Consider the following 22,242-nt stretch of genomic DNA (forward strand, 5'->3'; position numbering starts at 1 on the left):
AAAAAAATAAATATAATGGTTGTAATAGGCCAAAACAGGGAAGCCCTTAAGGGATGACTTTTTTAAGACACTAAGCATACAAGGATTTGGGGTGAGAAGGTGTGGATTGATCTATCAAAGGCCCAGTTTTTTCTTTTTTATTGTTTGTTCTTTAAAGATACAGACATATTGTCCATGCAGGGAGGCAGACAGGCGCTCAAGGGACTACGGGCTGCAGTCTCAGTCGGCTGAACTTACCGACCCCTCGACTTGTGGTGTTAGTGTGTCGTGGGTTAGCTTTAGCCTGCAGCGATGTGCCGGCCTTGCCTGTGGTTTTAGTTGTCTTTTTAGCTCCTGGAGTACCTTCTTTGTGTCTTGTTGCAGTAGTGGTAGTGGTGGTGCCACCAGCAGCTTTGGCAGCAGTGGCCACAGCAATACTTTGCTGTTTTTTAACTGGAGCATCTCGAGGTCCCACCTGCTTTGTCCGGGCAGGTGGTTTAGTAATGGACCTCTCTGAACAGTTTAGAAAAAGGGAGGTGAAAAGGAGGGAAAGTGTGCAGATTTTATACAATTATAAACAGAGAGAAGCAAGGAAAGAGGAGCACACAGTTATGAAGAGATGGACTTGCATGCAGGCAAGAACAGACTGTGGAAAACAGAGTTAGACAGCGGTTGTGTTGTTAAAGAGCTGCAGCCTTTAAATAGACTTTGATAGATGACCTATGTGCATTACTTTCCCAGCGTCTAGTATTATGGTATCTGTTGCTTTATTTGCCAAATTTGCTCCCTTTTGGCATTCTGACTATTGGCAAATTGCTACGAGTTCAATACTAACAGAATTGAGACAAAAACAGCACAACACTTAAGCAGCATCAGTCCAAAGAGCAAAGGCTACAGGGATGGGAAGCATTAGGAGGAGGAGATACTGCACTGCTTGGACTGAGCTTGCAGCCTGATGTAATGGCATTATCTGTTTGAACACATTAGACTTGCTCATTGATCCCTCAGAGAGGTCACTGTCAGCTACAAAACAAGGACAGAGCCGAATGCAATGATAATTTCAAAGCCTACAAAAAGGCTGAAATAAAAACCCTGAAAAACAGAGATTAAATAGCTAAAGAAAAATACATAGAGCTAAAGCAACAATGACCCAATTATTTTCTACACAGCTGATCTTAGCATTTTCCGGCCAGTACCTATTACACACAGAGAAACTTTCTGCAGACTGGAATTGGTAAAAATGACCCCTGGCCACATATGATTGGTGACCGACTTTTCTTTTGTCCAACTCTGCTGCCAAAACTACCCTAAATCCTCTAATATTGGCCTGCATTCATTAGCGGCCAGGTCTCTAATAATGGCCTGTGTCGCTGTCGGCGGAGGTAAATAATTTTTTTTTTTTTTACTTTGTTTCGCAAGTCAGTTCGGCCAAGGTTCCTTTCTGTGTCTTTTTTTTTCTTTTCATATTGCCGTGCAGAAAAATTGCAGCTGCTGGAAGATGTCTGATAATGTTCTGTATACCATTATGGTAACTGTACTTTTTCAATAAATGAACCTAGTATTTTATAGGTTCAAGGAGACACAATATCTCATTTTTATTCATTCCACTGGTAGTCTGTTTTGATCAAATAGAAATAGAGGCCTGCCTCTAATTCTGGCCTCCTTCCAATAATGGCCTGGACCAAGATGTACCTGAGTGAAATAAAGGCCCCGTCCTATATTAGAGGATTTACGGTATTCATCATCACTACTGCCAGCTAATGTCAACAACAAAGGTTTTTTTTTTTTTTTTTTTTTTTTTTATGAAATGAAGTAGAAAAGATTAATGAAAGATTTAAATGTATTCCAATAAAAATTTGACAGGCTAAAAGGCAGATCAGAGCTGTTAAATTGATGATTAGGTATTGATGACAATATATTAGTAAAGCTTTTATTTTTCAGTACATCAAAAACCATGTCATAACAAGGTAATAATATAGCAAGACACTAATTTACTTTGTAACAAGAAAAGCTTTATTTGAAAATTACCCCAGAATTATGGTATATAATTTCAAATTAATTACCTGCTTTAATTATTTCCATTGTATGTTATGAAAGAATGGAGACTTTTGGTGGGAAACTACCATTAACTACCATTAACCACAAAACAGTTGCTATTGCTGGCCACCACCGAACAATGGCTTACAAAGTAAGTTGTAACTTATGATCAGGTAAATAAAGCATTAGAAAACTGAACCTAATTTACATATAAATAAGAGTTTAGTCAAGAAGATTTGCTTGCTGTCTTCAAGCTTTTGTTTTTCTGTTATATGCCAAGTAATAAACTGCATTTTACTAGATAATAACACATCTATTGCTGTCAGTGAAATGACGGTAATGACGGTTTGAAAATCTAAGTCTGATTTTACTTTGTCTGCCTAAAATTTGAAGCACAGCACTTACCAAAATTCACCATAAAGGTTTTCTTGTTACCTAGTAATATAGTGTTATCTATGGTATTACCATGTCATTACATGGTTATTGATGTACTGTAAAAGAAAGCGTTACCAATATTTTTGAAAAGTGCATCTATACATATTAAACAGGGAAATGTGGTAATAAATATAATATAAATAATATAAAAAGCAGGAGTTCTGTCAAGTCCGAACTGTCAATAAGAGAAGTGGAGGCAGTAGTTCCCCCGGCCACTACAGGTTAGAGCAGGGAAGTTTAAACAGAAACTGATAAAAAGAAGAAAACCAAACCACCTGATGGTTTTTCCTCTGTGCTGACTGGTCCAACAGCTTGTTCCTCAACACGACCCTCAGGAGACTCGATGTCCACTTTGACTTCCTCTGGAGTCAAACTGGATGATGCATGGCCGTTCAGATTTTCGCTACTGATTGGTTCGTCTGAGGGAGAAGGAGAGAGTAGGCCTCTGTCACACTTTGAATTCATTTTAATGAAAACAGCAGGGAAAAGAATGAAAAAAAATTTACTCAAGCCAAAATGTTTAGATTTCACATGTACAAGGTGTTATTGATATGTGACATAAAACACAAGATAACTCAGGAAAAAACATGCAAGTTAAAAATTTTACATGCAGCATATAATTTGCAGGTTTGCATTAGTGATGCCTTATGAGAATATCGGTGAGCTGATCAGCTTTGCCTTTATTAGGCTAACAGCACATTGATCCACTACTTGAGTGTAACAAAAACCTAATTTTATAACAGTGTTAAATGGCTTAAGGGAAAAGAGCATGTAGTTAATCAATGAAATTACACAACAAGCATTCTGTCAAGTAATACTCTTTATCTTCACATATAATCAGAGATGGGAAGTAACGAAGTACAAATACTTCGTTACTGTACTCAAGTAGATTTTTCTGATATTTTTACTTTACTTTACTACTTATTTTTATGGCGACTTTTTACTTCTACTCCTTACATTTTTACACAAATATCTGTACTTTCTACTCCTTACATTTTAAAAAATTGACTCGTTACTTTAGTTTTGAATCATTTCAATGGAGTTACCGTTATTATTTTTCACGTCATCAATACTGTGAAAACGGAGCCGTTTTCCCCCTCTGTTCCCAAAGTATAACCGCCGTCTATCACACACAGCGTCACATCCTTCACTACATTTCCCAGCATGCACCACAGACCGGCCGTCATGGCGGTAATTCTCACTAGTTCCGAAATTACAACGTCACCTTTTATTCAACACTTTACTTACTCACCAGCGTAGCAAACTCTGAAGGTACCCACTGCGACAGCTTTAATATACATTCTGTAGTCGGCAATAAAACTTCCCAGTCAAATCTTCCCTTAGTCCGTCAGCATACTGGTCCGTGTGGAAACACGTACCGCATCGGAGCCAGTCTCTTATCTATTGTCCCAGGGCATTGGAAAAGACGGGGCAGGGGTATTAAGTGGGATTTCAATGTATGTAATAATTGTTTGCATGGTAATAAGTAGGTGAAATGGTAATGTTAGTATGGTTAAATTATTTCATAAATATGTATGTTTTTGTATGAATGATGCTATTGTCTGTTTTTATTTTTCTACAATGTTAACTGTGCTTTATTGGGGATTTGCCTTCCTGTTTAATTGGGCTGTCCCAATTGGCTGATTATTGGTGGGTCTATTTAAGGGGCACACTCACAATGGCTTAGCAGGGCTGCTTGAAGAGACTGGTTGGAGAAACTGCTTTTGAAGGTCTGCTTAGAGAGACTATATTTAAAGTCAGCTTGCTGTGAGGCTGTCAGTGTTTTGTATTGCCTGCAATGGCCGGTTTTGTCTTCACCGTTGCACCAGTAAATAAACCGCTACACGCTTTTGAACTCGCATTTTGTTGTCAGCTGGTTCTTACCACCTTTTTGCAAGTCATCTGCTTACACCTCCTCTGACGTGAGACGGGAGCTGGCGAGCCGTTATCTCACAAATACCAAATTCAATCTAATTGGATGGGAATCTACGTTGCATTTGACGCACCACTACAAGATGAATCGACAGATTCTGCGGTATTCATTCACGGCAAATCATTGCAGCTTGGTGGCGGTGGCGTTAGCATAGTAGCATGGACGACGAGATGATTGAAAATGAACACAACGGAGATTTAGTCCTATTGGCTGACATCCATTTAAAATGTAGGCAACGGCATGAAAAAAGTGGTTTCCACTTTTACTTTTATACTTTAAGTAAATTTACAAGCCTGTACTTTGTTACTTTTACTTGAGTAAAGAAGTTTAATCAGTACTTCCACTTTTACCAGAGTATTTTTTAACACAAGTATCTGTACTTTTACTCAAGTACGGAAAGTGAGTACTTTTGCCATCTCTGCATATAATTCACAAAAAAAAAAATAATGTCCAGTCAAAAATGCTTTGACTCTGGTTATATTACTATTGAATTAGCATGAGCACAATCATTAGTCCGTTTTCTATACCTGCAGGAAACTTACAGTATCAAAAACGTTAGTGCAAGCCCTAGAAAAGGTTACCAGTTACCAGGGCAACAAAGTCCCACATGACAGACAACCATGCACACACACTGTCACATCTAAAGATGCAATTTAGTGTGGAAGATCAACCCAACATGCATGATTTTGATGATTTGGACCTGCAAGGTTAAGCCAGACAACACATGAACAAAAAACCTTTAAAAAATATACAACAAACCAAAAACACATGGATCCACTGAGAGAATTTGCAAACGGCAAACAAAAATGTCTTTTTGGGATTTTCATCTCGTCTAATCCAACTGTGCAGGCCAGTACAGCCAATAAACACATGAGTAAATGGAGACAAACCTTGCTCAGGGATGAGGACCCCTTTCTTGATGAGCTCTTCTCTAGTTTGTCTGGTGGAGATTTTCCTCTCTAGAACTGAAATACGAAAAAGTAAAGACATGTAATACGCTTTAATTTTAAAAGGGGCCTGCTCATGTACTACCACTTAGTGAATTTCTCATCTGTTTCTGTGTACTTATTGATGCAATTATGGCACCCTGTTAGCCTATTATATTTCTGTATTTCACACTTTGGTTGTGTTTCTAAACAGAGAGTTTACCATAACAACACCATATGAACGAAGGAACGATATCGCAAATGTGTGCAATGAGTACACAAGGAAAGAAACAATCATTAGAGAACCATATTATTATGTCTAATGAAACAAAACATGTTATATTCAACCAGCAGAGGTGCAAAACGAAACAAGAAGATACAAAGATTTTTTTTGTGAACAAACAAAGAGGAATAATACAAGAGTAGCCCTCAGAATGCAAAATGAACATTGGTGTTCAATGAATTAAAAGCTAAAGCTAAAGAATCATTCAGATTTCACTGCCAAGTACTTCCCATGGTTGGTTGTGATGACAAAAAAGTTTATAAGGTGATTAATTAATGTTTAAAATCCAAAACAGCTCTCTATTTTACAGACAGACATCGATGTCTTCTGATTCATTCTGGTGCAAAATGTATTTTCAGACTCAAAAAGGACTAAGCAAACACTACCCACAAAAACCCATGGTATGTGTACTGTTATTTGATGATAAATATGTTTTTTTCTAACTAATCATACTTTGAGGCAATTGGATACATGGGCTGAGAATACTGGATAGCTGATACCGACCCCAGTCTACTGTTAAATTAATTAGCCCTATACCTCGCTATGAGACCAAAGGCATCTTTCTCAACATAAACTTTGTTAAAAAAATGTAGCAAATGAGCACCCATATAAATGCTCACTAGCTGCTGTTTCTGTTCTGCACGGTGATGTAATCAGTGTTGCAATCATAAACACTAGGGACTTTCTTTTAACTGATATCATACACCAAGCTAATTAGTCAATATCCAATCCTAGTACCGGATCCATGCATCGCTAGATATAGTACTGACTAGATCCCTTTTAAGACTTTCTTGCCTAAAGGCAATACGTTACAAAATAATTATTTGATCTCACGATTACCATCCCATTGTAATCCAAATTTCCTGGTTCATAGGATCATTTGATTCAGGATCAGGAACAAGATATTTATAATAATAGCATAATAGCATTTGTACAGACTGTGTTTTCCAGAGGAAAAAAAACCCTAAAAATTTTCTTCAGCATCTCAAAAACTTGGTATATTAAAGAGAAGTGGTAAACAGAGACACACAGCTAGAACGTAAGAATTTAAACAACATAATCATCAATGCAAAGTTTAATAAGTTAATGAAACTCTAACCTGTAGCCTCTGTCTGAAAAGGAAAAAAAGTATATACGGTAATTCATTCTTAGGGTCATGCTGTCACCTTTGTGGGAATACATAATTAGCTGTTAAAAAGCAAAAATTATTTTTGCTTTATAACAACATTTATTTGCAATACTGAGAGCTGCAACAATGCATGACCCAGTATATCAGTTTCTGACACAGAGCAGAGGTAAACTCATGACAGACTTTTCTCTACCATCTAACCTGCTCAGTTTCTCTTCCTATGTTGTGTAAAATACATGTATGTAAGCTTAATTCATGTAGAGGTGCCAATTTTAAAGCACTCAGCATCTGCCTCTCTGCTACCTATTGTAGGTAAACAATGCATTTGAAAATGAAGTTATTCTAAACAAAAAATGGATAGGATAATCAAGCTTGTCCCCAGTAAAATATCCTTAAAATAAGCATCCAAACTGCATAAATCAAAAAGCTAAATATTACACAAACCAGATATGGAAAAAAACAGCCTCTGGTGTTTCCATTTTTTCCCGTCTATTTTATTTCCTGACCCGCAGCTCAGGCATATAACCCAAAAAATTACAAACAAACCATTCAACTGTTTCCTTTTAAAGCTCTTCAGAGAGTTATAATGGTCCAATTCATGCTTAATGTTCCCCACAAATTCAAAGGTACAAGCTGTGACACTGGCCAGACTTTTAATTGGAGAGAACAACTCAGCAGTCAGTCATTTATAGCACACTGTCCAAAAAAAAGAGAGAGAAACTTTACAGCTGAACATTTCTTTAACTCTACCTTTGGAGAGATCCTGGAACTTGTCACTGGTTTTCTTCTTCCTCCACTTCCAGGGTTTGAACAGCCTACCCAGCGTCGACAGCTTGCCTCGTTGCTGCCGTGACCCATGGGCATTCTGGGTATTGGAAGGGTTGTCCACCACTACATCACAGCTGGCCACAGATGATTTCTCTAGGCCATCAACTAGAAAATACAGGAAAAACAAATGCATATTTATTAAGACCAACATGCCTAACTCTTTTTTATATGAACCTTTTATTGTTGATATTACAATGCCAACAGCCTTTATTGTAGAGTGGCATATAAAGACAAAAACTTCTTACAATAGGATAACACTTGAAGTATAGAAAAGGGATCAATCAATTCAACACAGTGGAAAAAGGCAAAGACGTGTTTTTAGAAAGTCAAGCAGATCCAAGTAAACCGCTTATTATTTTAAATTCATTTCATTTATCTAAATGGAAAAAAAAAATCTGGCTTTATTTTACCCCAACTGGGCTATATGATTTTATTTTTTTTAAAGCTTATACATGCTTATACATTGGATACCTGAAGATTCATAATCATATGCTAGACAATCAGAACAATGAATATTTTAGTGAGCTTTATTATAATTACAAAAATGTATGCATTTGAAAGAATTATTTCTCTAAAGAACTCACAAAACATCACTGTGCATTGAAGGAAGTAGACAGCTCTAGACGTTTCCCTAGTAATTATTCCTTTTTCTCTGCTGAAAGCGGTCAACTATAACAATCTATAAAGAACCCATCTTTACTGTAGTGCTAAGCGCTGCAACACACATGTGATTGCTTGACTTTCTCTGCCTTTAAATCACTGATACTAGAAGCTCAGAGTAGACCTGGCACCTATTGATCGCCACCTTTATCGCTGTAGCCTGATCTACTTTGAGCTAATAGGGGTTGCTGAACACATGCACTTCACTCTGCTGGGAAAAAAACTGTGGAGTTTGATGCTTTTTCCAGCTTTATATGATGACAGAGGTTTATAGCAAGTTTTTTTTTTTTTTTTCCCAAATAAATTTTTGCCTGTACAACTTAATTCTTGAAATAAAATGTTCAAGCTACAAAAAGTTTTGAGTATTAAAATTTTTAATTAATGACTTAAATCACACAATAAATAAATAAATAAACAAACTGGAATTCAGATTCCAAATTAAATCAGACTCCTCTCTGGAAGTAAGGCAGAAACACCTAGAGTGTCTTGTTTATTTTTCAAAACACACACCAATATCCACCAGTAGTTACGCTTACACTCCTGTGGTTCCTTACTAAACAATACAATAACAAATCAAACCTGTAATATAAACATATTAACAATCTCAGGATTAGCTATTAAATATATCATCTTGTTGCAATACAATATATTTTTCTTTACAGAAATAACAGTCCACACAGGTGAAAACCAAACTAACTACGCTTAAAAAGCACACAGGTCAATTTTACTTTATAACGCACTTCTCAAATTGTACACTGCCTAAACTGCTAATTTTATCATCAACTGACATAAAGTTGATTTTGAAGGTGAATTATTCAGGTTCTGGGTAAATAAGGTTTAAATGGCCAAAAAATCACGTAGAAAAAAAAAAAATCAATAGATGCTTGCATACAAAACCTGCCAATCAACATTTTGGTTCATACGTAGCAAGTTTGGTGTCCATCTAACAAGCAACTGAGAAGTTATAGATGTTTAGATTAAAAATAAAATCCAGGTGAACTCTTACTGTGCCATTTTGGAACGGTTCAGGATAATATCTGATATTTGGAATTTATTCTTGAAGTCTAAAATTTGGAATGCTGATACGTAATTAGTTATAAAAATACAGCTTTCCTCACAAAAATAGGACGTTGTATTTTTTTCAGGACTCTTTATTTACACTATATATACCCAAAGCTAAGTAGAAAAAATAAAGCCTGAGGACAGGTGGGAGTATCTAAATAACCGTTTGTCCAAACAGGGAGCTTCATAGCTCTTTGGACAGGACACATTTTACAGAATCCAATGATATGCACCTATTTGAGATGGACAAAAGCTTTAGCCAATCACATGCAAGAGCAGGACAGATTTTATGTGCTTTGCTGGGGTTTTTGGAGGACTGTTTTTAATGGCCAGCTGCAACAGATCAGAGTTTTGCTAATGAGTTTGACTCCCGTCAATTCAGTATCTTGTTGGCTTTCGTTAGCAATGTATCATTGCGCGCTGCTACATGTGCTTTTGAAATGAGGCCCACTGAAACACAAACTTGGTCTTGAATTGTATTTTTGGATTGGTGTGGGATATTAAATTGAAGTAGATAGTCTTGTAGAGGAGTCTCTGATGAAAATCTGGACATTTAATTGTATGTCAGTGTAAAAGTTAGTGAGCTACAGGCCTATTACTGTATTGCTGCATTGGAGCTGCAGCCCCCTCGAAAGAGGGCGCTCGGACTTATCTGGCTAACAGCAAATAAAAGTAACCAAAGATCAGCCCTCTATAGCAAATGGCCTTAAAATTATTACAATCTCTAGCTGCAATGAAAACACAAATGGAACAAGAGTTGTCAAGTTATACACCCATAAAACCTGATTCTCTGCTGATGAGATGGTTTATCCACTGCCTGATCACAATAAAAGCAACAAAAAGCCACAAATAAATGGAATTTCCAATTGAAATCCAGATTTTTAACTGAGTCTGGTCATTTTTACATTAAATTAAATATTCATTGATGCTCTGCATTAAAAAAAAATTACAAAGACTTAAACAAATGAAGAACTCTACTTTTATCTTTGATGTCAGAACTTTTTTGAACAAATGTGTGCGTATTTTTCTAAATAGGAACTCAAAGATAAAAAAATCTTTGATAATTAAAGATGAGAAAACAAATCTGTACCACAGAGACATGAGCAGGCTCTCCCTAAAACAATCGCTAAGACAAAGTCTATCGCCTGCACACCAACACACATTTCCGGTTCCTGTGTTGATATCAAATCACAACAATAGCTGCAGCTCAGCAGCAGCATTGTGCAAGTAATGATGGGAAAATCAGTAGCGAGCATGCATAATCACCATAAGACCAAGTACAAAACCTCTTAAGGGCTAGGACCAAACAGGAACAATGGAAGCATTACTTTCTGGGCAGACAGAAGAAACACACAGAAAGCGCGCTGAAGTGAAAGAAACCTTGAGTCAAGACATCATAAAAAAAAAAAGGAACAGTGAGAAAAGGAAATTAAAGTTCAAAGTTTAGGTTCTCTTTGTAATTCCAAGAAAGGACAGGATTTAAAGATAATTGTAAAACATAAACCATAAAATATGATTTGGTGAAATACCCTATTTTATATGGCAACACCAGCTTTACTCATTTTCATGGTCATTTTCTCCTGTTAAACATGATATAGAAAACAACAACATCTACAAAAAGTGCTTAAAAAAACAGACTTGAGACAAAGCCTTCATGAAGCAATACAAGAAAATGGAAATCCAAATCACTGACACGCACCCAGCACATAAAGCATGACCTAACACTGCATACACATCACTTCCTAAGTGAAAGTCATTTAATTCTCAGGATTTCAATCTTCAGAGGCAACTAATAACCTTGCAATCCAGAACAAATTTGCACTTAACTTGAAACCCAGAGGATTAGAAGGTATATACTTGCTTTCTAACTGACTTTAATGTAATGTTTTCATAAACCATATTCAAAAATGTTTTAAAACTAGGGCTGCAATTCACAATTATTTTACAAATCGATTAATCTGTCGATAATTTTTTTGGATTAATAATCGAGTAGCAATACGTTCCTTAAAGAAGACTTTATGAAATTAAATCAGGTCCATTTGAGTTCTGAATAGAGCACATTGACACACACAAAAGTGTAAATATTTTTTTCACAATTTTGGTATAATTGCCTGCTCAAGGTGGGTTGCTCTGTCAGCAAGAGATGTTTTAGAGTCTCGATTACTAAATTAGGTAACAATTATTTCAATAATCGAATAATCAGATTAATTGTTCCAGCTCTATTTAAAAACACAAACCACAAGACATGTTGCTTCACATCTATTAAGCAACAATGACATTTAAAGACAATAAGCCCTGCTTTTTTCTTTAGAAAGGCTGAACAAGGTCTGAGACCTTTCGAAGCCAAACCACATATTTTCACAATTTAGGGGTTAGCTAAAATGAAAACAGCTAATGTCTCTGTGTAGATAAAGCACAAACAGAGCCACTTCCTCTCAACTTTGCTCAACATTGCTGTGCTCCACCTCACATCACCCCTCGTGGATCAGAGAAAGTGCCAGTTTACTGGTCAGGCACAGTGCAGTAAAGGAAGGTGCTACCTGGAGAGAGCAGGTAAAGACAGATCTATGTTGAGATGTCTAGGTCACTTGTTTTTTCCAAGATGGGAAGGGGCTTCTTCATGAAGATTACTGGCACGCATAAATTAAATGAAATACCACCTTGTTTATGATTTTGATTAAAGGTGAGATATAATTTAAAGTTCAAAAAATTGATTTAGCATGACTTTTTAAACATAAAGTTCCTTAAATATTCTTCCAACAAGCTCAGAAATGTCCCATCTCTATGCTGATGATATTGAGCTGTGCCATTCAGACAAATGCTTGGAAATCCAAACACTGTCTTTCCTAATTGACATTTTCTGGCATCAAGCAGTAATTAACTACTTAAGTGATTATTAGATATCCTATATGAAACACCACACTAGAGCTTTATACTTGATTGTTCAGCCAAACCTCTCGAGCTCAAAACGCATAGGTATAATCAAAATGTAGATTTTCTGTTTTTATTTTTTCCTTTAAAATATTGTAATGGCCTTTTTGTTTTAATAAGAGTGGGTCACAACTGTACATTTCCATGCATTGTTCAGCTTTTAACCAAGATGTGCAAAAAAGGCAATACTAAACATACAGCCAGAGTTAAAATAAATTGATTTAGACTGACACAACGCAGTGCAGATTAAAATACAACTTAAAATCAGATTGTCTGTCTAATCAGTGCGAGTCGGGGTTTTCTTGCAACAAAGGATAGGGAAAGGTTTTACTCTCTAGATTTGCATACATTAGAAACTACCAAAAAACTAATTACATCAAAATGTGCTTTAAATGCTGGCTGCAGGGGACCTGAATACAATAGCACACCGCACCATTCAGATTTTAAGTTTCTTTTCATTTTAAAAACTACGCAACATTTTCTCTCCACTTTCCAGGTGTTTGCTACTTTGTGTTGATCCATAACCTGAAATATAATTTGGAAATTGCTGAGGTTTGTAGTTGTAGCTAAACAGAGAAAATGTTCACAAGTGATTGTGTGTGGATGCAACAGCCTCCACTTCATCAGCAAGCATCTGTTTTAAAGATCTTTACTTACTCGGGTTTCACTTTCACTTCTACTTGGGTTACTTAACCCTAAAATCCATTTAACCATAGAGTCTGTTTATTTAACTATTATAGGACTACCAATTTATTTTTCGTCTTTAAGCTCTCCATGTTTTAGTCAAAGGATTTGGTTGAATTCATTTACAAGCTACAAAACATACTAAACTTTTTGCAAGAAATGAATAACCGTGCGACACATTTTTCCTGTGAATTTTACAGAGACATTGTTTTTTATTTAGTCATTTTTAATTTGAGTCGACCAAGCCAGGATTGTGAGTCAGGGTTTGGATATACAGTCCATGTGGCAACGGGAAGGCTAATCAGAAACATAACCTGTGACACAACCAAGTTCTTTCTGAGGTAATCCCCCACTGGGTTTTATCCACTAATACAATTGTTACACAAAGATATCCTTTCCATGTGATAAAAATGAATAAAATATTAGAAGCATTTATAGGGCAGTTTGTCCAGAATTATATTTCATATGTTTTTCTGCACAGAATTTTTCTAAAGGTGTTGTAGTAAGGCCAGTGTGTGTTTTTCTCAGAAGTTATAACGGCGACATGTGTTGAGGACGAGGGAAAAGGGAGAGGCTTGTTTCCTTCCTTCACTGCAAATCACCAGGGAGAGAAGAAGCAGACGTCACAAACAGAGGAAGAGGGATGGAGCTGGAGAAAGAGGTAAAAACATACAGAGGAAAGCAAAGATTCGGGGATAGAAGGAGGGGGTTTAACCCTGGGGTAAGTTAAGTAAGTTGTAAGAAAAGAAGGAAGGGAGGAACAAGAACATAAGCTGAACAAAAAGGAAGTATTGGATATGAGTAGATCGAGGGGAAAACCAACCAAGTTAACATTAGCAGCAGATTTAACACTTAGGTCATTGCTTTCTAATATAAAACCCAGAGAAGCACAGCACACATAAACTTGTAATACTCACAGGGCAAAAATCTTGGATGTTGAATAAACCTCATGTACTATTTGGACCATCGCACTTGTTTTGTAATTGCAGACAGGAGGCAGAGGGATATCAGTTTCTATGTTAATACTCTTTCCCTGTGAAGTTTCCTGCTTCTTTAGAGCTGTAAATTTACCAAAATGTAAGCACAGCCCTGTACTCTTAGCTAATTCATGGTGCAATCTTTAAGAGCAAACTCATTATTACATCAGACAGGTTTTTACTGGGGAAGCACTGCAGGCTGGTTTAAGTAAGCAACAAACAAGCCGGGGGCTGACTTAACAGCTGCCGGGCCGCATAAACGTCCACTGTGTTTCCATCCTGTGTCATATGTCCCTTCCTGTATCTTACAACCTCAAAGTGTTTCCATAAACTGATGTAAAGAGCGACGTAACGTTTACTACAAACAGAAATCTGCAGGAGGTAACCATAAGCAAAAGGGAAAAAATAGAATGGGATTTTCTGTTTTATCAGACATGCTTTTTTGGGATGGGCAGTACTTTCATTGTTTTTAACCATGTTTGACAGGCAAGGCAAGTTTATTTATATTTCACATATAGTAACAGGACAATTCAATGTGCTGTCCCCGAAAAAACAGAAAAGGAAAACAGAAAAAGTACAATGCATTACTAAATAATTAATGAATCATGAGTTATTAAACAAGATAAAATGAATAAATAGAACAACAAGATAATAAAATGAAAGAAAGACTTATGCTAAACGTTCACTTTGTTTCCATCCTGTGTCATTTGGCCCTTCCTGTATCTCCACCTCCAAGTGTTTTCATAACCTAGTTTAAACTACTTTACAAACTAAAATCAGAAAGAAAACAGTAAAAATAGTAGAATAGAGGTGGAAGTTTTTGTGTTTTGTAAATTTCAACAGGATGTCACCATGGGATGGGTTTTATCTCCATTCATTTTACTGTGTGGAAAAACAAATACAGCTCATAATGTAGGACAATGTAAGAAAAAAAACAACCCAAATTTTCCTGGCTCTTCTTTCTCATCTTCATCATTATGTCCCTAGTGACAGTCATTGTAAGGATGTAGAACTTTAACAGTGAGAGGAATGGGAGACTTATATCTTTTCTAAAGATCTCAAATCGTTTGATACCAGGTTCCCCTTATGTGACATCTGTGTGATTCTAATCATTAAACTCAGCTAGAAAAAACTAATCATTATAAGTCAATAATAGTTCTCTGTCAATAAATGGCTATTTAAAATAAACCTGTCAGAGTTGCTGCAGTGTAGACCTTATTCTCATACTTCCGCAGTTTATTGCATGAGATAAAATATTGTAAGACTTGATTCTTAAACCCTAAATCAAGTCACAAGTTTTAAGCCTCCAGGGTAGAGATCCAAATCAAGTATAAAATATGAGGGTTTGTACCTTACTAAAAGTGTGACTCTAGTCCGAGCTTCACAATACAGCCATCATGTTTAACCTCTTTATCCGTTTGGGAATTATTATTTTAAGACCTTTTTCTGAGTTGAATTTATATCAGTGTCACAGCTTTAATTTAGGTAGATTATGGATTTCCATTATGTCATAAAGTTTAGTCACCATGACAGAATCAGAGTCTATAGTCAAATTGCCCATAATTACCTCTTCAGTGTACACAGATCCATTCACAGCGCCAGAAATTTTACATTTATTTTATCTTTGGATTTACATTCATAGATTTTTTTCCCCTTTTCCTACACAAATGTGCTGCTCTTATGTAACTCTCTCTCTTCCTGCTTTCGCTCACAGCACTCATTCATGCTGCAAGCTACCCGCTCCAGGGTCTGGATATACTGGAAATTTTAACATGTTTTAGGGGTTCTGTTCTGTGATCCATTTCAGGGTCTGGGATTGATTCAAACCCACATAATATGCTACAGAAACTGGACTCCGGGACGGTAAAGGGCATTTTAAAGTTTTGGTAGGAATGCTCTGTCATTCATCAAAAATTAAGATTGTCAAGCTAAAGACAGCTGTCAGAAGTAGAGATGGACCAATGCAGTTTTTTAAGCCTAAGGGTGATTGCAGTTACAGTGGCAGCCATTCAAATTGGGCCTTCCTATGCCAACCGAATAGCAGCCCACTTCCCTGCAACTCCCAGCAAAGGAGTTGTATTATTTTTTTTACTCTGACTCCACCCTTTCACTGAATTACAGGGTCTGCCCAGGAGATGACGCTTCTCTTTTTGGTCTTAATCTCCACAAATCATGACAGAAATAATATTTTAGGACAAAGATTAATGGTTAAAAAAGAATTATAGGGGACCAGCCAAGGGCCCATCCAGGAAAGTGGGGGAAATTTGATTGGGTACTACTGTATTTTCATGTCAGTCGAACAGATCCACAATGTGTGCTTTCAAATTTTTTCAGCAATTTTTCAAGCCAGTATTAAACTTTAATGCTTCATTTACATGCTACAAATGACAGAAGGATATCAAATTTTACCCAACTCTACATTTAAACAAAAAATTAACTTTTGCTAATTAAAACAAAACATTAACAACAGATAGCAGTAATATATTAGCTTAATCTGATCTCAAGGTATGGCGGCTGAATGCAGCCATGAATGAGCGAACACATACACCTAACGACCAAGACTATTACAACAGAGGGAACCCCACAGGGCATTTTACGCCTTCAGAGAAGGCCTAAGAAAATCTGTAGCAAAAAAAAAATGCATTTAAAATCATTGTAACGTGTTTAATTTAATTAATCTATTCAATTTATTATCAAATATCATAATTTAGTGATACAATAAGTTTAAAACATGCATCTAATCTGCTTCATAAGATTTAATCTATCCCTGAGTTTTGAATTCTGCTTTCATCTTTCCACATATAACTTGTGTGCCAAATCTGACATGCTCTTTAATTCAATTCAATTCAGTTTATTTATATAGCGCCAAATTCACAACACATGTCATCTCAAGGCACTTTACAGTTCAACCAGATCATACAGTCAAATTGATACAAAGTTTTCTATCTAAGGAAAACCAGTTGATTGCATTGACTCATTGACTCAAATACAATCCCCCACACTAAGCATGCTTGTAGCGACAGTGGAGAGGAAAAACTCCCTTTTAACAGGAAGAAACCTCCAGCAGAACCAGGCTCAGTGTGAGCGGCCATCTGCCGAGGCCGACTGGGGTTCAAGGAGACAGAAGCAGAGATACAAAAAGCCGCTGTAAAAGGCGGCCCCGTCCAGGAAACACACAGCCAGGCAGACGAGCTCTTTACGATCTTGCAGAATAAGAATTCCATTCAGTCCATTCAGAGTAGCAAAGAAGATTTGACACACTGAGTTGGGGAAGTTTTCTCTACTCACCAAACATTTTTGGGTTTTTGAGCTTTTACAAACAACAACCATAAAGACGAATAACAAACGTTTCCCTGGGCTATAATGTCAATCCCATGAGAATAATAGATGTTTAGTAAACAGGCCTGCCTTATTAGATGAAATTGAAATCCATCCGCCACTCTTTCTTTGTAAAGTGGGTGATGGCAGTGTCGTACAGTTTGTCCTTTGACTTGAGTTCCCTAAGAAGCCCTTTCTCTATGGAAATCAGTGCCAAAGCACCCAGGCGACCCTGTCCAGTACTGTTCCAGGCATGTGTCTTGATCTGCTTCAAGGCCAAGATAGAATGCTCAACATAGGAGGTGGAAACAGGACTAGTCAAGACCAGGAAGTCAAGGTAATAAAGCTGCTGTATGCTCTCTGTCAGATATTTCTGTCAGAAAGTGGAGCAGGTCTCCTTCCCTCAAAGTTTAAGATGTTGTATATGACTGTCAACTCCATATTTAATCTGTGGAGGTCAGAATTCGCTCTGATGCGATCTACCTGCTCACACTATAGGTCTAAAAACCATGTGGGACTCAGCTCCACAGTGAGATGGAGCTGCTCGGACTCGTTTATCTGGAAGCCATACAAAGAGAAGGGGAATAAGAAGCTCAGTAGAGTGAAACGCGCTGCCTTGGCAATTTAGCAATTTTTTTGCTGAAAGCCCTAAAAAGAAAAGGCGACGACGTATTTGGACAAAGACATGGCTGATCAAATGTGGCTACTATGGTCTGTCAATGTTAGAGAAAGAACTGCATTTCACTCATTGCACCCCCGCCATACTTCTGTGTTTACATCTGAGAGGAAAGAGAAAAAGAAGAATCCTTGTTTGCGCATGCCTACTAAGCGATTTGCCCACGACGGTCGGGAGAAAATATAACATGTTCGATTTTCTCCCGACCTCACGATTCCTGATCGGTAGGTGGTCGTGGGAAGCTGATCGGCCCTCGTTACCCCCTGTACCGCCCGTCTTAAGCACAGGCTCCCCTCACTGCTGCATCCTGAGCCCCCTGCTGTTCACTCTGATTACACAAGGCTGCATCCCCAGGTTCACCAACAATCACATCGTGAAATTTGCAGATGACACCAGGGTGGTGGTCCTCATCAGAGATGACAACAACCAGGACTACAGAGAAGAGGTGGAGCAGCTGGTGACAATCATCAACTTTAACAGCTCATCAACAGCTCAGATGTAGAGGCGGTCAGCAGCACCAAATTCCTGGGGGTGCACATCACAGACAACCTTGAAAAGCTCTGAACTTCCACATCAATGTGTTTTTGCACATTGATATAACAAACTTTATTGTCCGTTTGTAAACAGAGAGTGTATACAAAAGGAAATTCTGTTTTGTACAGTTCTCATGACATTTCCATTTTTCAGAGTTCAGCAGTGATAAAATGTAAACATTGTGGGAGAAAAAACATGATGGAAAAATAAAACGCATTGATATGGTCAGTCTGATGCAGAGTTTGTGACATGAAGAGTGCCTGAATGTCAATTAGACTTCACCAGCAGACTAAGAGCCAAACTGAGAGCCTCGTCTTTGAATCACTGAACCAGTTTTTGCAGAGATAGGTTCCTCAGCAGAATTTGTTTTTTCTTTGCAATCATAACACAGGTCTTGCAAGGAGAGAAGATATTTTTTATGTTCTATGTTTTGTGTAACATCTAACAGATATCTTCCTTGTTGTCTATGTGTTCTTGACCAAATTAACATCACTTCAATCTAAATCTGCCCACTTATGAATATTTTCCCCAATAAAGATGCACTGAAGATGGTGGAAAGAAATTAAATTATAGATGGTGAGGCAGAAGAGTTGGTTTCTCCAAATGTCCACAATGTAGGTTTAGAAATATAACAGCTTTCCATGTCCCTTTTATTTTATTTATGTTTAGAGGTTATTTTTGTTACTAGGCCAAAAACTCTGTCGCTCTCCTAGTTTACATTAAATACTATATACTGGATGCTGATTATCCTGTTGACCAAATTGGATTAAAAGCTTTAGCTAATGTGATGATAGCTTTAGGCTATCAGTTTATGTGTACATTTATAAGCCTATATTATTTCACTAAAATGTGAAAGCAGTTTACATGGCCAGAAACTCCCAGGTAAGTTTTTTCTCTAAAGTCCAGCCCAGAGTAACTATTCACCACAAATATAACTGTCCTATGCTTTATGTTCTGATGGGACATTGTTAAAAAAGATTATGTGAATTATTCCAAATTCTAAAAGGAAAGCACAACAATTTAGAGCAAATTACCAATTTTGTTTGTTTTGTTTGCTGCAATTTCTTTTATAGGAGTTGGTAGTTCTGATTTAAAAAGAAAATAACTTAGAAGACCATCTCTATTTACCTATTAACAGGATACTTAGACCTACATCTGAAAAGATTAGAATATATAAAAAAAAGTCATTTTATTTCTGTATTTTGATTTTATATTTCACTTTTTTATGTTTATTTCTATTAAATTTTGATTATTAGGGAGACATAATTTTTAACAAATAAAGTCTGTTTCTTGCTTTTTAGTTTTTAATAAAGAAATATTCTGTAGGTGAAACATCTATCAATACATTGTACATTATGTGCATTAAATACTTGATTGGGATGATGAGGGGATTGGATGGATTACTTGATACTTTTGCATCTTTTGCATCAGAATAAAGGAACCGGGGCTGAATTAGTAAAGCCCTTATGACTTTAGGAATTCTACTGTCCCCTCAAGCTCATACACCTTGGTCTTAAAACTAGGTATTGGTAACGCTGGCACTGTCAGCAGGTTCCAAGCTCTGCTGGGAAAAGAAATTAGCATTTTTATAAAACTTCACAGCAAAAAGAAGTAGACAGTGCTCTAAAATGTCCCAAATGCAGCTTCTGAGACACAGTTGACCAGCAGATAACATTGTTCCTCAAATCATCACTGACTGTGGAACTTAGTGCTGGACTTAAGGAGATAACAATAATGTGCCTTTACATTCTTCTATCAGTCCCAGGACCTTTGATTCCAGAATTCAACTCAAAATTACGGGTGAACAAATTGAATGGTTTAAATTTGGCGATCGATGATATGCCAATGCTTACATTTGAAACAAATCTTATTTTACTTCACAAAAGGTCTAAAAACCATCTACTGTCAAAGCTCAAAAATATATTTGACTACATCTTGTGCGGTTAAAATAAGTGTTTATTGTTTCATAAGTATCATTCAATGTTTTACAATAAAATATTGAACATTTTTAAAGCTTTAACCTGTGATTAGCCAGAAAACTGCAATCAATGCACCTACTAATATGATGAATTCACCAGCTGCAGAGCCCATTTTCCCAGATATGTCTGTTTATGACCGCTCTAGAAGCTGCGACTCCTGCTGCAGTTCATTCCTCACATTTCCCTCCCAAAACTAAATTGGCTTTCTTTTAAAATTTTCTCAAAGTTGCAGCTCTTGATGCTTTCATCACACTGTTTTCATCCACTCAACCTACAAGTCATATTAGTTTGCATATGTAAATTACTGTCTGTTGGCAAACTCTAATGTCACCAGTGTTCCTTATAAATGTTAACTAAATATAGTAGCATGAAATGGCCAACATAAAACTGTGATGCAAATCTGTCCTTAAAATCTACTTAAGTGAGGTTCATATTTTCAAACACCACTTTCAGTATTCCCTCACCAGCCTCTCAGAATACTTTTTTTTATTGGGTCTAACTGTAAAGGAATCAGGTTTCCAATAGGTTGCTGGAGGTTGTTTAGATCAATGTCAAAAACAATTATTACCTAAATCAGTCTAACCCATACCGATATGTGCTGTTGATTTTTTGAGGTCAATTCTTGAAGTTGATGTTTCTATTTCTTCATTGACATGATAAAAAATGACACTTCAATAAATGTTAAAGAGGTCTCAATTAAGACCAAAAGAAACGTGTACTATCAAATCAAAGCACGTTAAACATAGATGGCCAATAGAAGGAGCAGCAATGCAGTTGCTTTACATGATCTCCAGGCATGGATGCTGAATGCACACACGAATCGGCAAACACACTGACCTATATATCAAAATATAAAAATTATGAAAGTATTGGGCCGGCTTATCAGCCAGCCGACAAATCGGTCACTCTCTAGTTTCACTGCTTCCTTTTCAGCTCTGCCTATTCATTTTCATTGGGACTAGGATCCAGGTTGTACAGGGGTAATGGAAAGCTTTGAATTTGTTCTCCTTCAACCAGTTTGTGACTCATTTAGCATCAGAACCAAACTCTTGAAAAACCTATGTCTCCATTTTCAACCTCCTGGTTGATATCGTGAGATATTGCTTAATTGTTTTCATATAATGTTCTTTCCACCTAAGGCAATCTATTTTCTGAAGTTTGCAAGTCCCTTCAGGACAAAAACACCCCCATAACATGATGCTGCCACCACTGTACTTCACAGTAAGTTATGTTGATATCAGGGTTGTAAGCTTAATCCTTTTTCTGCATTTACATTTAAGATCATCAGGCATGGCTTCAATCAAGGTCTGACTGCATTGGCAAGTTGTAGGGAAAAAATGCAATGCATTTAGAACACCATCATCTTTGCATAAAAGGAGCCTCAGCGCTGATACCAGATCAGATGAAAACTGATTCATATTCCAGCCTTCTAACTACATCTTTAACACTTTTTTTCAGACTCAATAGGTCTTAGATTTGAAGACTAAAAGTTGATCTCTGCAGTGCCAAATCTCTAAAGTTGTGACATTTCCTGATAAAGCTTTTCTAAAAAAAAAAAAAAAAAAAAAAAAAACAGGCGTGAGTTAATTGAATATAGACATATTTAACTTTAATCTGCCGCCCTTTCTTTTTATTACCGTAAGTGCTCTTGACCTCTAACTCTTTAATGCAAGTGAAAAGTAAAAGAATTAATTAGTTCAAGTTAAGATTTTTGCACGAATAAACAATCAAGACTTTCAGCTCATCTGAACCACAGAGGTTGCTGCAAAATTCATCAAGTTTTCATTACTTGGACGCAACAATGAAGCCGTAAAACAAGCTTTGGTTATAAACCTCCAGCGCCTGCTTGTTCACTGGCTGTTTAACTAGTT

At 36.8% G+C, this 22,242-nt stretch overlaps 1 protein-coding gene across 4 annotated transcripts in view; it reads right to left on the reverse strand.

Annotated features, from left to right (window-relative positions):
* Nucleotides 1-22,242, reverse strand: part of phactr2 (phosphatase and actin regulator 2) — a 66,969-nt gene that overhangs the window by 14,751 nt on the left and 29,976 nt on the right. For 3 of the 4 annotated variants that reach the window (XM_015385797.1, XM_015385800.1, XM_015385799.1), the window contains exons 2-4: nucleotides 7,473-7,655; nucleotides 5,275-5,349; nucleotides 2,727-2,870 (exon numbers count right to left, since the gene is read on the reverse strand). In XM_015385797.1, the coding sequence (XP_015241283.1) occupies nucleotides 2,727-2,870; nucleotides 5,275-5,349; nucleotides 7,473-7,655 (402 nt within the window). The remainder of the gene's footprint in view (nucleotides 1-2,726; nucleotides 2,871-5,274; nucleotides 5,350-7,472; nucleotides 7,656-22,242) is intronic. The other variant, XM_015385798.1, reaches the window with a different exon arrangement.

This window comes from Cyprinodon variegatus, unplaced genomic scaffold (assembly GCF_000732505.1).
Source record: "Cyprinodon variegatus isolate N-32 unplaced genomic scaffold, C_variegatus-1.0 Scaffold348, whole genome shotgun sequence".
Taxonomy (NCBI): Eukaryota; Metazoa; Chordata; class Actinopteri; order Cyprinodontiformes; family Cyprinodontidae; genus Cyprinodon; species Cyprinodon variegatus.